Source organism: Oncorhynchus tshawytscha, unplaced genomic scaffold (genome assembly GCF_018296145.1).
Source record: "Oncorhynchus tshawytscha isolate Ot180627B unplaced genomic scaffold, Otsh_v2.0 Un_scaffold_1828_pilon_pilon, whole genome shotgun sequence".
Classification (NCBI taxonomy): Eukaryota; Metazoa; Chordata; class Actinopteri; order Salmoniformes; family Salmonidae; genus Oncorhynchus; species Oncorhynchus tshawytscha.
The window spans coordinates 95,001-117,163 of NW_024609577.1; the positions used below are offsets into that span (position 1 = coordinate 95,001).

The following is a 22,163-nucleotide window of genomic DNA, read 5'->3' on the forward strand; positions in this document are numbered from 1 at the left end:
AATGGGTCCAACCCTAAATGGGTCCAACCCTAACCCAATCTACAATGGGTCCAACCCTAACCCAATCTAAATGGGTCCAACCTATCTAAAATGGGTCCAACCCTAACCCAATCTAAAATGGGTCCAACCCAACCCCTCCAACCCTAACCCAATCTAAAATGGGTCCAACACTAACCCCAGCTAAAATGGGTCCAACCCTAACCCCAGCTAAATGGGTCCAACCCTAACCCAGCTAAATGGGTCTGTGATTTAACTCTGCTCTGGAGCGGAAGAGAGCCTGTGTGTGTGTGTGTGTTACTGCCCTGGTCCTGTCCTTAGTCTGTGTAATGCCTGACTCTGCATCTGCTCTGGTGTGTGAAGTGAGTGTGTGTGTGTGTGTGTGTGTGTGTGTGCGCATGGTTTGCCCTGTGCTCCCATATTATTCTATCATTTCTGCACGTGTGAGCAGGGACCTCATGTTAGTCTGTGTATTGGCTGGTCCTTAGTCTGACTCTCTGTGTGTGTGTGTGTGTGTGTGTGTGTGTGTGTGTGTGTGTGTGTGTGTGTCGTCTTAAACCCGTCAGGATGGAAGCAGCAGAGTGCTCGAGCAGAGAGCGGGGAACGTTAACACCATTACTAGTGATTAGGCAGGACGTTACGACATGGCAGATTAACCATAGTATTAAACACTGTTTTATCCTCTGTGTCTGACTCAGCTGTGCACCTCTACCCCCCGTGAGTTTCTAAGGGTGTAGTGTGATCTAATTAGCTGTGGGTTTCTAAGGGTGCAGTGTGATCTAATTAGCTGTGGGTTTCTAAGGGTGTAGTTTCATCTAATTAGCTGTGGGTTTCTAAGGGTGTAGTGTGATCTAATTAGCTGTGGGTTTCTAAGGGTGTAGTGTGATCTAATTAGCTGTGGGTTTCTAAGGGTGTAGTGTGATCTAATTAGCTGTGGGTTTCTAAGGGTGCAGTGTGATCTAATTAGCTGTGGGTTTCTAAGGGTGTAGTGTGATCTAATTAGCTGTGGGTTTCTAAGGGTGTAGTGTGATCTAATTAGCTGTGGGTTTCTAAGGGTGTAGTGTGATCTAATTAGCTGTGGGTTTCTAAGGGTGTAGTTTAATCTAATTAGCTGTGGGTTTCTAAGGGTGTAGTGTGATCTATTTAGCTGTTAAGTCACTCAAACCAAAGTAAATGTCACCATCAAATGACATTCATTTACTAGCTTTGTTTGAAAAATATATTTCAATTTAAATGCTAGCTTGGTGTTTGGCACACTTGACCACTCTCTTACCCAGCAGGTGAGTCCAGATGTTGCCAGTCTCAGTGTGGATCCTGAAGATGCTCTTGAAGCAGGCCCTGAAGGAGGGCATGGGCGGCCGGTGCCCGTGGCGGAGATACTCGTTATCCTTCAGCCACTCAGGCAGCACGTCATGAGGAATGACTCGCCACCGGCCTTCCCACACCTGGGGAGAAGACACAGGGAGAGGCGCGGAAAAGCACTTCATTAGGTTTTCCTCCGACGCGGGATTGAACTTGAGTTACGAATAAAATGACACAACTGAGGGGAATGAAAAGAGTGTTCTCTTTCGTGTGTTTCTCTCTTATCTCCATTTGATGTTCAGGGTGAAGGGACACCCGGATAATATCTGTGTTAGGGAGGCCTGTGGAACAGTAGTCTATAGGGAGGCCTGTGGAACAATAGTCTATGTAATATCTGTGTTAGGGAGGCCTGTGGAACAGTAGTCTAACACAGATATTACATAGACTACTGTTCCACAGGCCTCCCTATGTAATATTTGTGTTAGGGAGGCCTGTGGAACCGTAGTCTATGTAATATCTGTGTTAGACTACTATTCCACAGACCTCCCTATGTAATATCTGTGTTAGGGATGTTAGAGGAGAGAAGGGAGGAAATGTGAGGTGTGTGTACAGTGTTAGAGGAGAGAGGGGGAAATGTGAGGTGTGTGTACAGTGTTAGAGGAGAGAAATATGAGGTGTGTGTACAGTGTTAGAGGAGAGAAGGAGGAGGGAAATGTGAGGTGTGTGTACAGTGTTAGAGGAGAAAGAGGTGTGTGTACAGTGTTAGAGGAGAGAAATGTGAGGTGTGTGTACAGTGTTAGAGGAGAGAAATGTGAGGTGTGTGTACAGTGTTCCACCTAAAGTTCTGGTGACCACTCATGTGATACCGTCTCTCCAGGCAAACCTGGTCAGGGACACACAGGTCCCTAATGGCACCCTATTCCCTATGTAGACCACTACTTTAGACCAGAGCCCTATTCCCTATATAGTGCACTACTTTAGACCAGGGCCCTATTCCCTATATAGTGCACTACTTTAGACCAGAGCCCTATTCACTATATAGTGCACTACTTTAGACCAGAGCCCTATTCCCTATATAGTGCACTACTATAGACCAGAGCCCTATTCCCTATATAGTGCACTACTTTAGACTACAGAGCCCTATTCACTATATAGTGCACATAGACCAGAGCCCTATTCCCAGCAGAGCCCTATTCCCTACATAGTGCACTACTTTAGACCAGAGCCTATAGGGGTGGGCACAGGAGAGAGCGAGAAACAGTTGTTGTTGACTAATTCTGAGTCATCAAGTGATTTATTTCTGTAATTGAAAGCCTGCTGTTTGCCATTTCAGCACAAGTTAGATGTCTGTCTCCATCAACTGAGGAATTGTGAGCAGCGTAGGTCCATTTCTAGTTGGCCCCCGTTCTAGAGGTTAGGCACCACAGAGTACATATTGCAGGGCCGTGTTCAGTCGGGCCACACACAGCAAAACATTTAGCAACAGATACATTTCTTCTATTGGATAAGTGAATGTATAGAACCTCACTGTTTTCAAATGTTGTTTTCTCTCCCTACTGAACATGACAATCATGCCCATAACCCACTGGGGTGACAGAGAGATGAACAAACCTCTGATAATGACAGGCTGAATAAACTGGTCCAAATGTCCCCCTCATCAAAAGTGGTGCACTTTACAGAGAAAAGGTTTTAGAGTCAATGTGGGGGGAAGTCAATGTGGGGGGAACCGGTACAGAGTCAATGTGGGGGGAACCGGTACAGAGTCAATGTGGGGGAACCGGTACAGAGTCAATGTGGGGGAACCGGTACAGAGTCAATGTGGGGGGAACCGGTACAGAGTCAATGTGTCAATGTGGGGGAACCGGTACAGAGTCAATGTGGGGGGAACCGGTACAGAGTCAATGTGGGGGAACCGGTACAGAGTCAATGTGGGGGGAACCGGTACAGAGTCAATGTGGGGGAACCGGTACAGAGTCAATGTGGGGGGAACCGGTACAGAGTCAATGTGAGGGGGAACCGGTACAGAGTCAATGTGGGGGAACCGGTACAGAGTCAATGTGGGGGAACCGGTACAGAGTCAATACAGAGTCAATGTGGGGGGAACCGGTACAGAGTCAATGTGGGGGGAACCGGTACAGAGTCAATGTGGGGGGAACCGGTACAGAGTCAATGTGATGGGGAACCGAGTACAGAGTCAATGTGGGGGGAACCGGTACAGAGTCAATGTGATGGGGAACCGGTACAGAGTCAATGTGATGGGGAACCGGTACAGAGTCAATGTGAGGGGGAACCGGTACAGAGTCAATGTGAGGGGGAACCGGTACAGAGTCAATGTGATGGGGGAACCGGTACAGAGTCAATGTGAGGGGGAACCGGTACAGAGTCAATGTGATGGGGGAACCAATGTGGGGGTACAGAGTCAATGTGATGGGGAACCGGTACAGAGTCAATGTGATGGGGGAACCGGTACAGAGTCAATGTGATGGGGAACCGGTACAGAGTCAATGTGAGGGGGAACCGGTACAGAGTCAATGTGAGGGGGAACGGTACAGAGTCAATGTGAGGGGGAACCGGTACAGAGTCAATGTGAGAGTCAATGTGGGGGGAACAGAGTCAATGTGGGGGGGGTACAGAGTCAATGTGATGGGGGGGGAACCGGTACAGAGTCAATGTGAGGGGGGGAACCGGTACAGAGTCAATGTGATGGGGGAACCGGTACAGAGTCAATGTGATGGGGAACCGGTACAGAGTCAATGTGATGGGGGAACCGGTACAGAGTCAATGTGATGGGGGAACCGGTACAGAGTCAATGTGAGGGGGAACCGGTACAGAGTCAATGTGGGGGAACCGGTACAGAGTCAATGTGAGGGGGAACCGGTACAGAGTCAATGTGAGGGGGAACCGGTACAGAGTCAATGTGTGAGGGGGACCGTACGGAGCCAATGTGATGAGGGAACCGGTACGGAGTCCATGTGCAGGGGGAACGGGTACGGAGTCCATGTGCATGGGGGGGGAACGGGGAACGGAGTCCATGTGCAGGGGGTGAACGGGTACGGAGTCCATGTGGGGGGGGGAACGGGTACGGAGTCCATGTGATGGGGGGGAACGGTACGGAGTCCATGTGATGGGGGGGGAACCAATGTGATGGGGAACGGAGTCCATGTGATGGGGGGAACCAATGTGCGGAGTCCATGTGATGGGGAACCGGTGCGGAGTCCATGTGATGGGGGAACCAATGTGATGCGGAGTCCATGTGATGGGGGAACCGGTGCAGAGTCCATGTGATGGGGAACCGGTGCAGAGTCCATGTGATGGGGGAACCGGTGCAGAGTCCATGTGAGGGGGGGGGAACCATGTGCAGAGTCCATGTGATGGGGGAACCGGTGCAGAGTCCATGTGATGGGGGAACCATGTGCAGAGTCCATGTGATGGGGGAACCGGTGCAGAGTCCATGTGGGGGAACCGGTGCAGAGTCCATGTGATGGGGGAGTCCATGTGCCGGGTGCAGAGTCCATGTGAGGGGAACCGGTGCAGAGTCCATGTGAGGGGGGGGGGGAACCATGGTGCAGAGTCCATGTGATGGGGGAACCGGTGCAGAGTCCATGTGATGGGGGAACCGGTGCAGAGTCCATGTGATGGGGGAACCGGTGCAGAGTCCATGTGATGGGGGAACCGGTGCAGAGTCCATGTGAGGGGGGGAACCGGTGCAGAGTCCATGTGAGGGGGGAACCGGTGCAGAGTCCATGTGAGGGAGGGGAACCAGTGCAGAGTCCATGTGATGGGGAACCAGTGCAGAGTCCATGTGCAGGGGGGGAACCGGTGCAGAGTCCATGTGATGGGGGAACCGGTGCAGAGTCCATGTGAGGGGGGGGAACCAATGTGCAGAGTCCATGTGAGGGGGGAACCGGTGCAGAGTCCATGTGATGGGGGAACCGGTGCAGAGTCAATGTGATGGGGAACCGGTACAGAGTCAATGTGCAGGGGGGGAAGTAAATGTGCAGGGGAACTGGTACAGAGTCAATGTGAGGGGAACCGGTGCAGAGTCAATGTGATGGGGGGGAACCATGTGATGGGGGGTACAGAGTCAATGTGATGGGGGAACTGGTTAGTCCACATACACTACATGACCAAGAGTATGTCCAAGGTGAGACTTAGGGGGACCAGTGTGTGTGTGTGAGAGAGAGAGACTGACCTTGTGAACAAACTCCTCCATCTTCTCCATGGCGTGGTGGGCTTGTAGTAGAGGCGTCATGCCCATGAAGCCCTCGTCTGAAGTCTTCAAGTCCTCCTCCCCTGCAGAGGTAGAGTCCATCCCTCCATCTCTCTCCTCCTCCTCCTCTCCATCAGTCACTTTCTGCAACTCCAGCGCATTGGGTCTCTGAGAACACAAGAACACCCTGTTAGAACAGAACCCCAGTCGGAACAACAGACCCCCCAGTCGGAACAGACCCCCCAGTCAGAACAACAGACCCTCCCAGATCGATGTTCCACAGAGGAGGTTACCCAGAACACACACACCAGGACTCAGGTCAGGGCCCATTGCCCTACAAACTGAATATCAGTTTCTCTCACACACACACGGCTAATTAATAAACCATTGATTGGTGTGACCTGGCTTATGGCAATTTCTATCTGCTTTGAGTTGTCCAACACCAGACTGGCTTAAAACCATACAAAGCATCTCTCCCATCCCAACGATGTCCCAATAGCACCTTATGGGCCCTGCAGTAAACAGGGAATAGGGTACTATTTGGGAAGGAGCCCAGTGTGGCTCACTCCCTAATTAACAACCGTGTGTGTGTGTGTGTGTGTGTGTGTGTGTGTGTGTGTGTGTGTAAGAGACACTCCCTACTACACAGGCAGAAAGCAATTACAATAATCAGTGAGGTGGGGGGTTAATATGCCAGAGACAGGATGGAAAAGTCATTCATCATCACACACATCAGCCCCTTCAATTTACTCACACACGCATAGGTGGCCTGTACAATGACAGTCTTCCCTGCCGCCATCAGGCTTGACCTGTTATCTAGCCAGGCCTCCTTCCCTGCCGCCATCAGGCTTGACCTGTTATCTAGCCAGGCCTCCTTCCCTGCCGCCATCAGGCTTGACCTGTTATCTAGCCAGGCCTCCTTCCCTGCCGCCATCAGGCTTGACCTGTTATCTAGCCAGGCCTTCTTTCCTGCCGCCATCAGACTTGAATGAATCAATGCCAGGATCTCACGCTGTGACACTGCCAGTGACTGTAGGGGAAGATCTGTTCTGAATAAATACTAAGTAGGTTGCAGCAGAACTGGGACAACATGAAAACCCTGTCCTGTAATGATGGGGAACAAGAGAGTCCCCACACATACATACTGTATAGTCTATTCAATAAATCTAATAGGTTGCAGCAGAACTGGGACAACATATCATCTGTCCCACGTAATGATACAGTCCTCACACATACATCTATATTCATATTCAGCTCAACATATCATCTATCCCACGGTACAGCTCAACATATCATCTATCCCACGGTACAGCTCAACATATCATCTATCCCACGGTACAGCTCAACATATCATCTATCCCATGGTACAGCTCAACATATCATCTATCCCATGGTACAGCTCAACATATCATCTATCCCATGGTACAGCTCAACATATCATCTATCCCATGGTACAGCTCAACACTCAAAGCAGGGACAACATATCATTTAAAAAGAAACAAGGGAGACTCACTAGTAGACTCAGAGAGAGAACGACAATTTCAGGTGACAAAAAAAGGTCTGGCCAAGTGATAAAACCAGAGAGAGAGAGAGAGAGAGAGAGGGAGAGAAGGAGAGAGAGAGAGAGAGGTAAGGTGTTGAGAAATATTCAGTGAGAATGAGAACAGAGTCAATGGGAAAGTCTTACTGAGCCACAAGGTGCAAGTAAGGGAGTCAGAGTGATAGAAGAGAGCAGGACACATACAGCACTAGAATACACCACTATAAATGTAGTCTCACACACACACTACTCCAGTATAGATTTAGTTTGACTACAGCTGACCCCCCACACACACACACACACACACACACACACACACACTACTCCAGTATAGATTTAGTTTGACACAGCACCCCCCACACACACACACACACTCCAGTATAGATTTAGTTTGACTACAGCTGACCCCCCCCCCCACACACACACACACACACACACACACTACTCCAGTATAGATTTAGTTTGACTACACTGACCCCCCCCCACACACACACACACCCACCACACACACACACACTACTCCAGTATAGATTTAGTTTGACACACTGACCCCCCCCCACACACACACACACACACACACACACTACTCCAGTATAGATTTAGTTTGACTACAGCTGACCCCCCCCCCCACACACACACACACACACACACACACACACACACACACTACTCCAGTATAGATTTAGTTTGACTACAGCTGACCCCCCCCACACACACACCACACACACACACACACACACACTACTCCAGTATAGATTTAGTTTGACTACAGCTGACCCCCCCCCCCACACACACACACACACACTACTCCAGTATAGATTTGGTTTGACTACAGCTGACCCCCCCCCACACACACTACTCCAGTATAGATTTAGTTTGACTACAGCAGAACCTCCCCACGGCTTTCTGTCAACGTTAATTCTATTTTCACATCACAACATTCATAGTCACTAAAATAGAAGTTGTAGCCATTCACCATTTACACTCTTCACATACAACTGAAGCTTCCAGAGGGTTGATGCAGGGTGCCAAGTCATCTGAAAACAGGAATATAGAGATGAACAGTGACACTCAAACTACACTTACTAACTTTATGTAGACAGAGAGATGAACAGTATCACCAGGCTACTAAATAAACAGAGAGAGAGATGAAAACAGGCTACTATATATAAACAGAGAGAGATGAACAGTGGCACCAGGCAAGTCAGTTAAGAACAAATTCTTATTTACAATGACGGCCTAGGACCTGTGGGTTAACTGCCTGTTCAGGGGCAGAACGACAGATTTGTACCTTGTCAGCTCAGGGATTTGAACTTGCAACCTTCCGGTTACTAGTCAAACGCTCTAACCACTAGGCTACCCTGCCGCCCCATATAAACAGAGAGAGAGATGAACAGTGGCACCTGGCTAATATATGTAGACAGAGAGAGAGGTGAACAGTGGCACCAGGTTACTATATATAAACAGAGAGAGATGAAGAGTGGCACCAGGCTACTATATGTGGAGAGAGAAAGAGAGAGGTGAACCCGTGGCACCAGGCTACTATATATAAACAGAGAGAGAGATGAACAGTGGCACCAGGCTACTATATATAAACAGAGAGAGAGATGAACAGTGGCACCAGGCTACTATATATAAACAGAGAGAGAGATGAACAGTGGCACCAGGCTACTATATATAAACAGAGAGAGAGATGAACAGTGGCACCAGGCTACTATATATAAACAGAGAGAGAGAGATGAACAGTGGCACCAGGCTACTATATATAAACAGAGAGAGAGATGAACAGTGGCACCAGGCTACTATATGTGGAGAGAGAGAGAGAGATAGAGAGAGAGATGAACAGTGGCACCAGGCTAATATATGGAGAGAGAGAGAGATGAACAGTGGCACCAGGCTACTATATATAAACAGAGAGAGAGATGAACAGTGGCACCAGGCTACTATATATAAACAGAGAGAGAGATGAACAGTGGCACCAGGCTACTATATGTGGAGAGAGAGAGACACAGAGACACAGAGAGACACAGAGAGAAGACACAGAGAGAGAGACAGACAGAGAGAGAGACAGAGACACAGAGACACAGAGACACAGAGAACAGAGAGACAGAGAGACAGAGAGACAGAGAGACAGAGAGAGAGATGAACAGTGGCACCAGGCTACTAAATGATGCATAACAGATCTTTATATACACCGTTTATTCATGGAGCAACAGAGGGGTGCTAGGCTAGCTAGCAGTGTTCAGATGAGACGCTAGCCGTATTTATAATACATGTCTAACCCATTTCCCATGCCCACCAAGCCCAGCCAGACTTCCAGAGCAGTCCAACAACATGGCCTGGCCAGTGTGTGTGTGCGTGTGTGTGTGTGTGTGTAGGCGGTGCAATGTCACACACTGTTAAGTCTCCAGCTATGCCATAGATTGGAGCCTCCTCATTACACACTAGAGCAGTATGGTGTATATGCATAGCAGAAGGCCGTCTGAACGCACGTGTTCGTGTGTGTGTGTGTGTGTATTCGTGTGTGTGTTCGTGTGTGTGTTCGTGTGTGTGTGTGTATTCGTGTGTGTGTTCATTCGTGTGTGTGTCATTCGTGTGTGTGTTCGTGTGTGTGTGTGTGTGTGTGTGTGTGTGTGTTTTATTATACATGTCCTGTCTGCCACCAGACTGATACATTACAGTAAAGGGATGACTGTGAATTATAGAGAGGCATTAATGTAGGGAGTCATCTCAACCAATGAAGTATTTATAAACCTTCATCTCAGAGTGTAGGTGACAGGGTGCCCTCTAACCACAGTCCCCCTCCATATTAACTCCAGTGACCTGGTGGGAGAAGATACCCCTGACGGACTGTTTAAAAACACAACACACACCAGAGTGATGGCTCTGCTACGTATCCCTGGTCCACAACACACACCAGAGTGATGGCTCTGCTACGTATCCCTGGTCCACAACACACACCAGAGTGATGGCTCTGCTACGTATCCCTGGTCCACAACACACACCAGAGTGATGGCTCTGCTACGTATCCCTGGTCCACAACACACACCAGAGTGATGGCTCTGCTACGCATCCCTGGTCCACAACACACACCAGAGTGATGGCTCTGCTACGCATCCCTGGTCCACAACACACACCAGAGTGATGGCTCTGCTACGCATCCCTGGTCCACAACACACACCAGAGTGATGGCTCTGCTACGCATCCCTGGTCCACAACACACACCAGAGTGATGGCTCTGCTACGCATCCCTGGTCCACAACACACACCAGAGTGATGGCTCTGCTACGTATCCCTGGTCCACAACACACACCAGAGTGATGGCTCTGATCCCTGGTCCACAACACACACCAGAGTGATGGCTCTGCTACGTATCCCTGGTCCACAACACACACCAGAGTGATGGCTCTGCTACGTATCCCTGGTCCACAACACACACCAGTGAGTGATGGCTCTGCTACGTATCCCTGGTCCACAACACACACCAGAGTGATGGCTCTGCTACGTATCCCTGGTCCACAACACACACCAGAGTGATGGCTCTGCTACGTATCCCTGGTCCACAACACACACCAGAGTGATGGCTCTGCTACGTATCCCTGGTCCACAACACACACCAGAGTGATGGCTCTGCTACGTATCCCTGGTCCACAACACACACCAGAGTGATAGCTCAGCTTTATTGGTCCAGGAACATAAACATTTGTAATACAGCCGGAGGGCTGGACAGGGAACAGGGAGGATCTGTTGGTGTGGTGGGGGGGCAAAAGGCTGAGAGGGCAATCAGTTATGTAAAAATGACTCACCCACACATAAGTAACCATGGGTGAACACACATATAGGCTACACCTCCACAGAAGAGATGACCCATGCATCCCTCTGCCTCACCCCAGAGCCAACACACAGGAGCAGGTGGTTGTCAACCCAGCTGACTGGGTGATGTTTTGGGGCTTGTGGGTCAGTGCCAGCAACGGTTTGTTTGGGGTCAGAACTGACTGGGTGGTTCAACTCTCAAGTGTCTGCCTTGTGTACATCTCGACACTAGTATCCCCCCAGACACTCTAGTACACCCCACCCCAGACACTCTAGTACCCCCTCCCAGACACTCTAGTAGTACCCCCCCAGACACTCTAGTACCCCCAGACACTCTAGTACACCCTCCTCCCCAGACACTCTAGTACACCCCCCCAGACACTCTAGTACCCCCCCCCCAGACACTCTAGTACCCCCAGACACTCTAGTACCCCCCCCAGGCACTCTAGTACCCCCAGGCACTCTAGTACACCCTCCTCCCCAGGCACTCTAGTACGTACCCTCCTCCCCAGACACTCTAGTACGTACCCTCCCCCCAGACACTCTAGTATGTACCCCCCAGACACTCTAGTAACCCCCCAGACACTCTAGTACCCCCCAGACACTCTAGTACCCCCCAGACACTCTAGTACCCTCCCCCCAGACACTCTAGTACCCTCCCCCCCAGACACTCTAGTACGTACCCCCCCCCAGACACTCTAGTACACCCCCCAGACACTCTAGTAACCCCCCCCAGACACTAGTACCCCCCACTCTAGTACCCCCACACTCTAGTACCCCCCCCAGGCACTCTAGTACCCCCAGGCACTCTAGTACACCCCCCAGACACTCTAGTAACCCCCCAGACACTCTAGTAACCCCCCCCAGACACTCTAGTACCCCCAGACACTCTAGTATCCCCCAGACACTCTAGTACCCCCCCAGACACTCTAGTACCCCCCCCAGACACTCTAGTACACCCCCCCAGACACTCTAGTAACCCCCCCCAGACACTCTAGTACCCCCCAGACACTCTAGTACCCCCAGACACTAGTACCCCCCCCCCAGACACTCTAGTACCCCCAGACACTCTAGTACCCCCCCAGACACTCTAGTAACCCCCCAGACACTCTAGTACCCCCCCAGACACTCTAGTACCCCCAGACACTCTAGTAACCCCCCAGACACTCTAGTACCCCCCAGACACTCTAGTACCCCCCCAGACACTCTAGTACCCCCAGACACTCTAGTACACCCCCCCAGACACTCTAGTACCCCCCCCAGACACTCTAGTACACCCCCCAGACACTCTAGTACACCCCCCAGACACTCTAGACCCCCCAGACACTCTAGTACACCCCCCCAGACACTCTAGTACCCCCCAGACACTCTAGTACCCCCCAGACACTCTAGTACCCCCCAGACACTCTAGTAACCCCCCAGACACTCTAGTAACCCCCCAGACACTCTAGTACCCCCCAGACACTCTAGAACCCCCCAGACACTCTAGAACCCCCCAGACACTCTAGAACCCCCAGACACTCTAGTACCCCCCCAGACACTCTACCCCCCAGACACTCTAGTACCCCCCCCAGACACTCTAGAACCCCCAGACACTCTAGTACCCCCCAGACACTCTAGTACCCCCCCCAGACACTCTAGTACCCCCCAGACACTCTAGTACCCCCCAGACACTCTAGTACCCCCCCCAGACACTCTAGTACCCCCCAGACACTCTAGTACCCCCCAGACACTCTAGTACCCCCCAGACACTCTAGTACCCCCCAGACACTCTAGTACCCCCCAGACACTCTAGTACCCCCCAGACACTCTAGTACCCCCCAGACACTCTAGTACCCCCCAGACACTCTAGTACCCCCAGACACTCTAGTAACCCCCCAGACACTCTAGTACCCCCCAGACACCTAGACCCCCCAGACACTCTAGTACCCCCCAGACACTCTAGTACCCCCCAGACACTCTAGTACCCCCCCCCAGACACTCTAGTACCCCCCAGACACTCTAGTACCCCCAGACACTCTAGTACCCCCCAGACACTCTAGTACCCCCCAGACACTCTAGTACCCCCCAGACACTCTAGTACCCCCCCAGACACTCTAGTACCCCCCAGACACTCTAGTACCCCCCAGACACTCTAGTACCCCCAGACACTCTAGTACCCCCCCCAGACACTCTAGTACCCCCCCCAGACACTCTAGTACCCCCCAGACACTCTAGAACCCCCCAGACACCCCAGACACTCTAGACACTCCCCCCAGACACTCTAGTACCCCCCAGACACTCTAGAACCCCCAGACACTCTAGAACCCCCAGACACTCTAGTACCCCCCAGACACTCTAGTACCCCCCAGACACTCTAGTACCCCCAGACCTAGTACCCCCCCCAGACACTCTAGTACCCCCCAGACACTCTAGTACCCCCCAGACACTCTAGTACCCCCCCACTCCAGACACTCTAGTACACTCCCCCCCCAGACACTCTAGTACCCCCCAGACACTCTAGTACCCCCCCCAGACACTCTAGTACCCCCCAGACACTCTAGTACCCCCCCCCAGACACTCACACATAAGAGACCCCCGTATAGTAGGGAACTAGTTTTGACTAGGCTCATATTAGGACCAGGGTCATAAATAGTGTACACTACAGGTATGTAGGGAATAGGGAATTATTTGGGTCATTGGAGTCCAAAATAGTGCACTAGGGATTAGGGTGTCATGTGATAGGCCGTGTGGAATGCTAACGACGGGGTGGAGTACATTACAGTTCATCACGTTCTCTTGGCTGAGGAGTGGAACACGGTTCTGTTGAGTCCCACTGAGAACCCGGGTCTTAGATGAGCTGACATGTAAACAGAACAAAAATACCATAAACGCACCGTGCAACGATTTCCAAGATTTTACTGAGTTACACTTCATTTAAGGAAATCAGTCAATTGAAATAAATTCATTAGGTCCTAATCTATGGATTTCACATGACTGGGAATACAGATATGCATCTGTTGGTCACAGTTTAAACCACAGTTTAAAGTTTCTACACATTTTGGCATGGGGCAAAGAGAAAATGTGAAGTTTTAAAGCAAATTTCCAGCAATTCTCTACATTTTGCCATGGCTTATACCTTGTTCTTATGCTGTCGAAGTGACTCAAACATGAACTGAATCCATGGTGGCCCCATGCCGGGACGTTTCTTACATTCTCCATGACGGTTATTCTGCTGATTGTTAGTTCTGAAAAATGTATTACTAAAAAAATATATATAACTCCATTATTATTACACACACGCACAGACACACACACACACACACACACACACACACACACACACACACACACGCACACACACACACACGAGAGAGAGTCACTTCAGGTCAAGTTGACAAGGGGCTACTCTCGGTCATTCAAAATTAAGGGAACAAGGACAAGCTGTTTGTCACATCATCCACTAAATGACTGCAGGCTCTCTATGGGTTATCAAATCATACAGTGAAGCAGAGTGCTGAATGTCAGATACTGTAGACTGGTGTAATATCAGCTGTAATACTGTAGACTGGTGTAATACTGTAGACTGGTGTAATATCATCAGCTGTAATACTGTAGACTGGTGTAATATCAGCTGTAATACTGTAGACTGGTGTAATATCAGCTGTAATACTGTAGACTGGTGTAATACTGTAGACTGGTGTACTATCATCAGCTGTAATACTGTAGACTGGTGTAATATAATATCATCAGCTGTAATACTGTAGACTGGTGTAATACTGTAGACTGGTGTACTATCATCAGCTGTAATACTGTAGACTGGTGTACTATCATCAGCTGTAATACTGTAGACTGGTGTAATACTGTAGACTGGTGTACTATCATCAGCTGTAATACTGTAGACTGGTGTAATATCAGCTGTAATACTGTAGACTGGTGTAATATCAGCTGTAATACTGTAGACTGGTGTAATGCTGTAGACTGGTGTAATACTGTAGACTGGTGTAATATCATCAGCTGTAATACTGTAGACTGGTGTAATGCTGTAGACTGGTGTAATACTGTAGACTGGTGTAATACTGTAGACTGGTGTAATGCTGTAGACTGGTGTAATACTGTAGACTAGTGTAATATCATCAGCTGTAATACTGTAGACTGGTGTAATATCAGCTGTAATACTGTAGACTGGTGTAATATCAGCTGTAATACTGTAGACTGGTGTAATACTGTAGACTGGTGTAATATCAGCTGTAATACTGTAGACTGGTGTAATATCATGCCTTTCCAATCCTCAGTCCTGATCCCAGAAAGGAACACACACCGTCCCTCCCGAGGTTAGACACACACACACACCACCCTCCCGAGGTTGGACATAAAGCATAGACTCTGTTAAATGCCTCATAATTCCAATGTGCTTAGCCTAACTGGCAATCAATAGGGTACTGGAAACAAATCAAATGATTGATTATCATCAATTGGCAGCTAGATTGTTGTGTTCAGCTGCAGATATACTGGCACCCTATTCTCTATAAAGTGGGGCCTGCAGATATACTAGACCATCCCTCCAGACCATCCCTCCAGACCATCCCTCCAGACCATCCCTACAGACCATCCCTCCAGACCATCCCTCCAGACCATCCCTCCAGACCATCCCTCCAGACCATCCCTCCAGACCATCCCTACAGACCATCCCTCCAGACCATCCCTACAGACCATCCCTACAGACCATCCCTTCCACCAGCAGTGTCTACAGTCAGAGGAGTAAACACACCATCACACACACCATGAGAAAAATACAGAAGTTTCATTCTAACACCGCTTCCCCTCTTTGGCCTGAGATCCAGCTGCTAGCATGCAAGCCTGTGTGTGTGTGTGTGTGTGTGTGTGTGTCAGTCACATGGGGGAGATTGAGCAATCCATCACTTCCATGGTGCACTGCTCCCCTTTTCCTTAGCCAGATATCCTCGGGCACGGACATACACTGGGCCGTCATTGGAAATAACTATTTGTTCTTAACTGACTTGCCTAGTTAAAGGTTAAATTAAACAAACAAGAGCAGTATTGAAAGTTTACATTCACAGTCTACACAGGTACACACACACAGTCTACCTGGGGACAGACAAATAAGTCTATGAAAGCTCAGAGTACACACCAAGGTCTCCACTCCGTCTCCACACAGCCCGGTGTTGTTTGGTAAAGGAGTGGATAATGGTGAAGGGGGTGGGTGACGCTGGTAGAGAAAATAAACCAAGACTTTGTCCTTAATCCTTTTGTTGCCAAGGTTCAGTACTGAGTTACACGATCAAATGGAAAGAGAAAGGCCAACTGAAGCAATGCTAAAGAGGTTTATCTGAACATCACGTTGCGACTGTGTCCTGGCCTTTTCCTCTCCAAGGGGGGGTGACGCACCAGCATTTATCTGACCAGAGTCTGGCGTGTTGGGAGGCATTTATCTGACCAGAGTCTGGTGTGTTGGGAGGCATTTATCTGACCAGAGCCTGGTGTGTTGGGAGGCATTTATCTGACCAGAGCCTGGTGTGTTGGGAGGCATTTATCTGACCAGAGCCTGGTGTGTTGGGAGGCATTTATCTGACCAGAGCCTGGTGTGTTGGGAGGCATTTATCTGACCAGTGTCTGACCAAAGTGTGTTGGGAGGCATTTATCTGACCAGAGCCTGGTGTGTTGGGAGGCATTTATCTGACCAGAGCCTGGTGTGTTGGGAGGCATTTATCTGACCAGAGCCTGGTGTGTTGGGAGGCATTTATCTGACCAGAGCCTGGTGTGTTGGGAGGCATTTATCTGACCAGAGCCTGGTGTGTTGGGAGGCATTTATCTGACCAGTGTCTGACCAGAGCCTAGCGTGTTGGGAGGCATTTATCTGACCAGATCCTGATGTGTCGGGAGCAAGGAGAGAGACACGGAGACACAGGACGGAAAGGGATGATTTTCCCAGATAGGAGAATGAGGAACTGAAGCGCCCTTTTCTAGGGAAGTGAAACAGTGATCAAACCATTGTGCCCTCGTCCCGGCCACTCACTATTGCATTAGTGCCCTCGTCCCGGCCACTCACTATTGCATTAGTGCCCTCGTCCCGGCCACTCACTATTGCATTAGTGCCCTCGTCCCGGCCACTCACTATTGCATTAGTCCCCTTTCTTCTTCTCTCCTTACATTGACATTTGAGTCATTTAGCAGACGCTCTTATCCAGAGTGACTTACAGGAGCAATTAGGGTTGAGTGCCTTGTTCAAGGGCACATCGGCAGAGAGCCGGCGCAGCACGAGAGAGGCAGTCAGACTGACTGCAACAGACAGGGAGAGACAGATTGAGTTAAAGAGAAAGGGAGATATCTAGTCAGTTGTACAAATTAATGCATTCAACTGAAATGAGTCTTCCTCATTTAACCCAACCCCTCTGAATCTGAGAGGTGCGGGGGCTGCCTTAATAGACATCCATGTCGTCGGTGCCCGGGGAACAGTGGGTTAACTATCTGTCTTGTGCAGGGACAGAAGGACAGAGTTTTACCTTGTCAGCTCAGGAGATGATTGGGAGAGAGGTTGAGAGGCGGGGGTTTCCCTAGAGGAATACCCAGACATGTAAAATTAGAGCACTTTGACTGGCTAGCTGGCACGCTGGGTGGGTTGGCTGAGTGGCACAGTGGTCGGCTGGCACAGTGGCTGGCTGGCACAGTGGTTGGCTGGCACAGAGGAGACCTACCTAATGACCTGCTGTCTATTAGGACCATCATCTCCACCATCCCCCTGGGACACACAGGCAGGGGGGGGTGCGAGTGTGTACCAACTGACACTTGTGACTGCTCAGAGAAGAGTTCTGTGAAGAACAATAACACACAACTCAAGCTAGATAACGTCAGCTAGAACCGTAACCAAAAACAGGCAGAAATCCCCAGAGATCTAGAAAAATACTTGGCACATTGTTGTCAGTTCTTTCCACACAGCTGGAGAAGTGAGAGTGAAAGTGTGGTGCATTTGAGGCAGAGAGCAGACGGACATCTAAGTGTCAGAGTCTTCTGGGGTTGAAGCTTCCTTCTCTAAGCATAAACAACGATCACATGCAGGAGAAAGAGAGAGATAGAGGAAGAGGGGCCGTCCATGTCTCCTACACTGCATTAGAGGAGAGAGAGACAGAGAGGAAGAGGGGCCGACCCTGACTCCTACCCTGCATTAGAGGAGACAGAGAGAGACAGAGAGGAAGAGGGGCCGACCCTGACTCCTACCCTGCATTAGAGGAGACAGAGAGACAGAGAGGAAGAGGGGCCGACCCTGACTCCTACCCTGCATTAGAGGAGACAGAGAGAGACAGAGGAAGAGGGGCCGTCCATGTCTCCTACCCTGCATTAGAGGAGAGAGAGACAGAGAGGAAGAGGGGCCGACCCTGACTCCTACCCTGCATTAGAGGAGACAGAGAGAGAGACAGAGGAAGAGGGGCCGTCCCTGACTCCTACCCTGCATTAGAGGGCTCCTTTTTGAGGAAGTGAAGCAAAGAAGTGCACTGCTAGCTGACCCATGTACACAGTAACCCCACCACACACAGTAACAGGGCCTAAAATGAACGAGGTGGATTTTGGCGGGTAAGAATGTCTAGTTCACCAGACACGTTGGCGTGTAGCAACACTCCGGGCTCAACAGTGTGGGCATTTCATTTAAAAAATAGTCAAGTATGGGCACACTTAAGTGTTGTAATTTATAGCAAAATAGACGAAAGCATTTCACAACATCCGCGTTAACATCTGCTAAAAAACATGTAAGTGACCAATACAATTAGAATTTGCCATTTTGTTTCATATCTGGTATTTCAGAACTAAATCTGAATCCTAATGTTACAGCTAATCCCACCTCTCGCAGCAACACTGCCTGTCTGGGGGCTGTGAGCACTGAACGATGACTTTTTTAGAAGCAATGGCCACGGGCATAAAAGTTGGTCTAATTTACTCTAAAGTCTACTACGGTAAGACTTCGTACTCGTGTTTCTTGGTTATTGACATTTGTTTTGTTCACAAGCTCGGTTGTTTTTAATGTTTGAGTCTGCTTCCACTGCTAGCAGAAAGAGACATCGTTGGCCTCTACATGCTACAAAAACATTTTGGGCTGATATTTTTGTTAATACTCAGGTCACAGAATGTCAAATTAAATTGAGCAATATACCACATTACTTATTACTATTAAAGCATTTGTTTTTTTAAGAAACATTACTAAGCATGCTCACCCTTTTGTGTGTTTCTATGTGTAATTATGGCCCAAAATTATGTACAAAAAAAATCTAATATAAAAATTTTTTGATTTATCTACCCGCCATAGTGGCTGTTATACAAAAAAAAGTTAGTTTTAGGCCCTACACAGTAACCCCACCACACACACGGCCTCCTTGGAAATCAATATGGAAAACACATTGGGGTAGTCTTTCCAACTCTAACCTGATTCGAGAGCCCTCCTCCATCACAACTATTATGTGAACAATCACTTTTTTTCACTCCAGAGATCACATTGGTGTCCGGTTGCTAAGCAACAGTTTTTTTTGTCCAGATGAAACCAGTCCGTCAAAAAAGTTGCTAGCTAACGTCTAAAATCTCAAACTAAATATATACTGCAACCACAAAACATCTCATCTTTGATTTTAAGCCGCAAAATATAACAGCTAAGAATTTGTTTTCCAATTTGCTATAATTCTAATTGAGACTCCACATGACATGGAAAATATTCATGTATTTCCAACAACCAATGAGCAACTAATTCTGAAATAGAGCTGCATATTGAATAGTGAGATTGAGGCCTGACTCTTTGGCAATGACATGGAGTAGCAAGGAGAGGAATGTAAGAGTCTGGTACCCAGACAAGGCTACTTATCCGGTGACCGGAAACATGACCGAATACAAACAGTGTAGCTATTCCCTCCGCAAGGCAATCAAACAAGCTAAGCGTCAGTATAGAGACAAAGTAGAGTTGCAATTCAACGGCTCAGACACAAGAGGTATGTGGCAGGGTCTACAGTCAATCACGGATTACAAAAAGAAAACCAGCCCCATCGCGGCCCACGATGTCTTGCTCCCAGACAAACTAAACAGCTTCTTTGCTCGCTTTGAGGACAATACAGTGCCACCAACACAGCCCACTACCAAAACCTGCGGGTTCTCCTTCACCACAGCCAACTCCCGTGTTATCCTTCACGAGGCTGCCGCCCCAGACGGCATCCCCGGCCGCGTCCTCAGAGCATGCGCAGACCAGCTGGCTGGTGTGTTTACGGACATATTCAATCAATCCTTATCCCAGTCTGCTGTTCCACATGCTTCAAGAGCTTCCTGTTCCCAAGAAAGCGAAGGTAACTAAGGTAAACGACTATCACCCCGAAGCACTCACTTACGTCATCATGAAGTGCTTTGAGAGACTAGTCAAGGACCATATCACCTCCACCCTACCCGACACCCTAGACCCGCCCCAATAGGTCCGCAGACGACGCAATCGCAATCACACCGCACACTGCCCTAACTCATCTGGACAAGAGGAATACCTATGTAAGAATGCTGTTCATCGACTACAGCTCAGCATTTAACACCATAGTACCCTCCAAACTCGTCATTAAGCTTGACACCCTGGGTCTCGACCCCGCCCTGTGCAACTGGGTCCTGGCCTTTGACGGGACACCCCCAGGTGGTGAGGGTAGGAAACATCTCCACCCCGCTGATCCTCAACACTGGGGCCCCACAAGGGTGCGTTCTCAGCCCTCTCCTGTACTCCCTGTTCACCCATGACAGCATGGCATGCACGCCTCCAACTCAATCATCAAGTTTGCAGATGGCACTACAGTGGTAGGCTTGATTACCAACGGGACGGCCTACAGGGAGGAGGTTGAGGGACCTCGGCATGTGGTGTCAGGAAAATAACCTCACACTCAACGTCAACAAAACAAAGGAGTTGATCGTAGACTTCAGGAAACAGCAGAGAGCACCACCCTATCCACATCGACGGGACAGTAGTGGAGAGGGTAGTAAGTTAAGTTCCTCGGCATACACATCACAGACAAACTGAAATGGTCCACGCACAGAGACCGCGTGGTCAAGAAGGTGCCTCTTCAACCTCAGGAGGCTGAAGAAATTTGGCTTGTGACCAAAAACACTCAAACTTTTACAGATGCACAATCGAGAACATCCTGTCGGGCTGTATCACCGCCTGGTACGGCAGCTGCGCCGCCCACAACCGTAAGGCTCTCTAGGAGGGCAGTGAGGTCTTCACAACGCATCACCAGGGGCAAACAACCTGCCCTCCAGGACACCTACACCACCCGATGTCACAGGAAGGCCATAAAGATCATCAAGGACAACAACCACCCGAGCCACTGCCTGTTCACCCCGCTATCATCCAGAAGGCGAGGTCAGTACAGGTGCTTCAAAGCAGGGACCGAGAGACTGAAAAACAGCTTCTATCTCAAGGCCATCAGACAGTTAAACAGCCACCACTAACATTGAGTGGCTCCTGCCAACATACTGACTCAAATCTCTAACCACTTAATAATTAAAAATTGGATGTAATAAATGTATCACTTGTCACTTTAAACAATACCACTTTATATACCCTACATTACTCATCTCATATGTATATACTGTACTCTATACCAACTACTGCATCTTGTCTATGCCGTTCAGCCATCGCTCATCCATATATTTATATGTACATATTCTTATTCATTCCTTTACACTTGTGTGTATAAGGTAGTTGTTGTGAAATTGTTAGATTATTTGTTAGATATTTTTGCACGGTCGGAAACTACAAGCACAAGCATTTCACTACACTTGCATTAACATCTGCTAACCATGTGTATGTGACCAATAAAATGTGATTTGATCCTACTGTCAGACTTAAACTGTTGGACTTTTAAACATACAAGCAAGAAAATCGCCAGTTAGGCCCACGGCAATACCGCCAGTTAGGCCCACGGCAATACCGCCAGTTAGGCCCACGGCAATACCGCCAGTTAGGCCCACGGCAATACCGCCAGTTAGGCCCACGGCAATACCGCCAGTTAGGCCCACGGCAATACCGCCAGTTAGGCCCACGGCAATACCGCCAGTTAGGCCCACGGCAATACCGCCAGTTAGGCCCACGGCAATACCGCCAGTTAGGCCCACGGCAATACCGCCAGTTAGGCCCACGGCAATATCAGCAGTACAATTGAAGAGTGTCAGTAAGTCAGGCTACCGTTTGTTTTTAGTTCGATGGGAAGAGTATTACTGCATTAATACTGCTTGTTTTCATCAGAGTAGCAGTAGGTTCTTAGGTAAAACAACTGTTTCCCTGATATTATCTCCCTT

The 22,163-nt window shown here is 49.2% G+C and overlaps 1 protein-coding gene across 1 annotated transcript in view; it reads right to left on the reverse strand.

The window, feature by feature from the left end:
* The window catches only part of LOC112240503 (adiponectin receptor protein 2-like), a 71,023-nt gene that overhangs the window by 19,852 nt on the left and 29,008 nt on the right, over positions 1-22,163 (reverse strand). Inside the window, 2 exon segments of the mRNA XM_042316028.1 lie at positions 1,271-1,442; positions 5,492-5,677. Of these exon segments, the coding sequence (XP_042171962.1) occupies positions 1,271-1,442; positions 5,492-5,677 (358 nt within the window).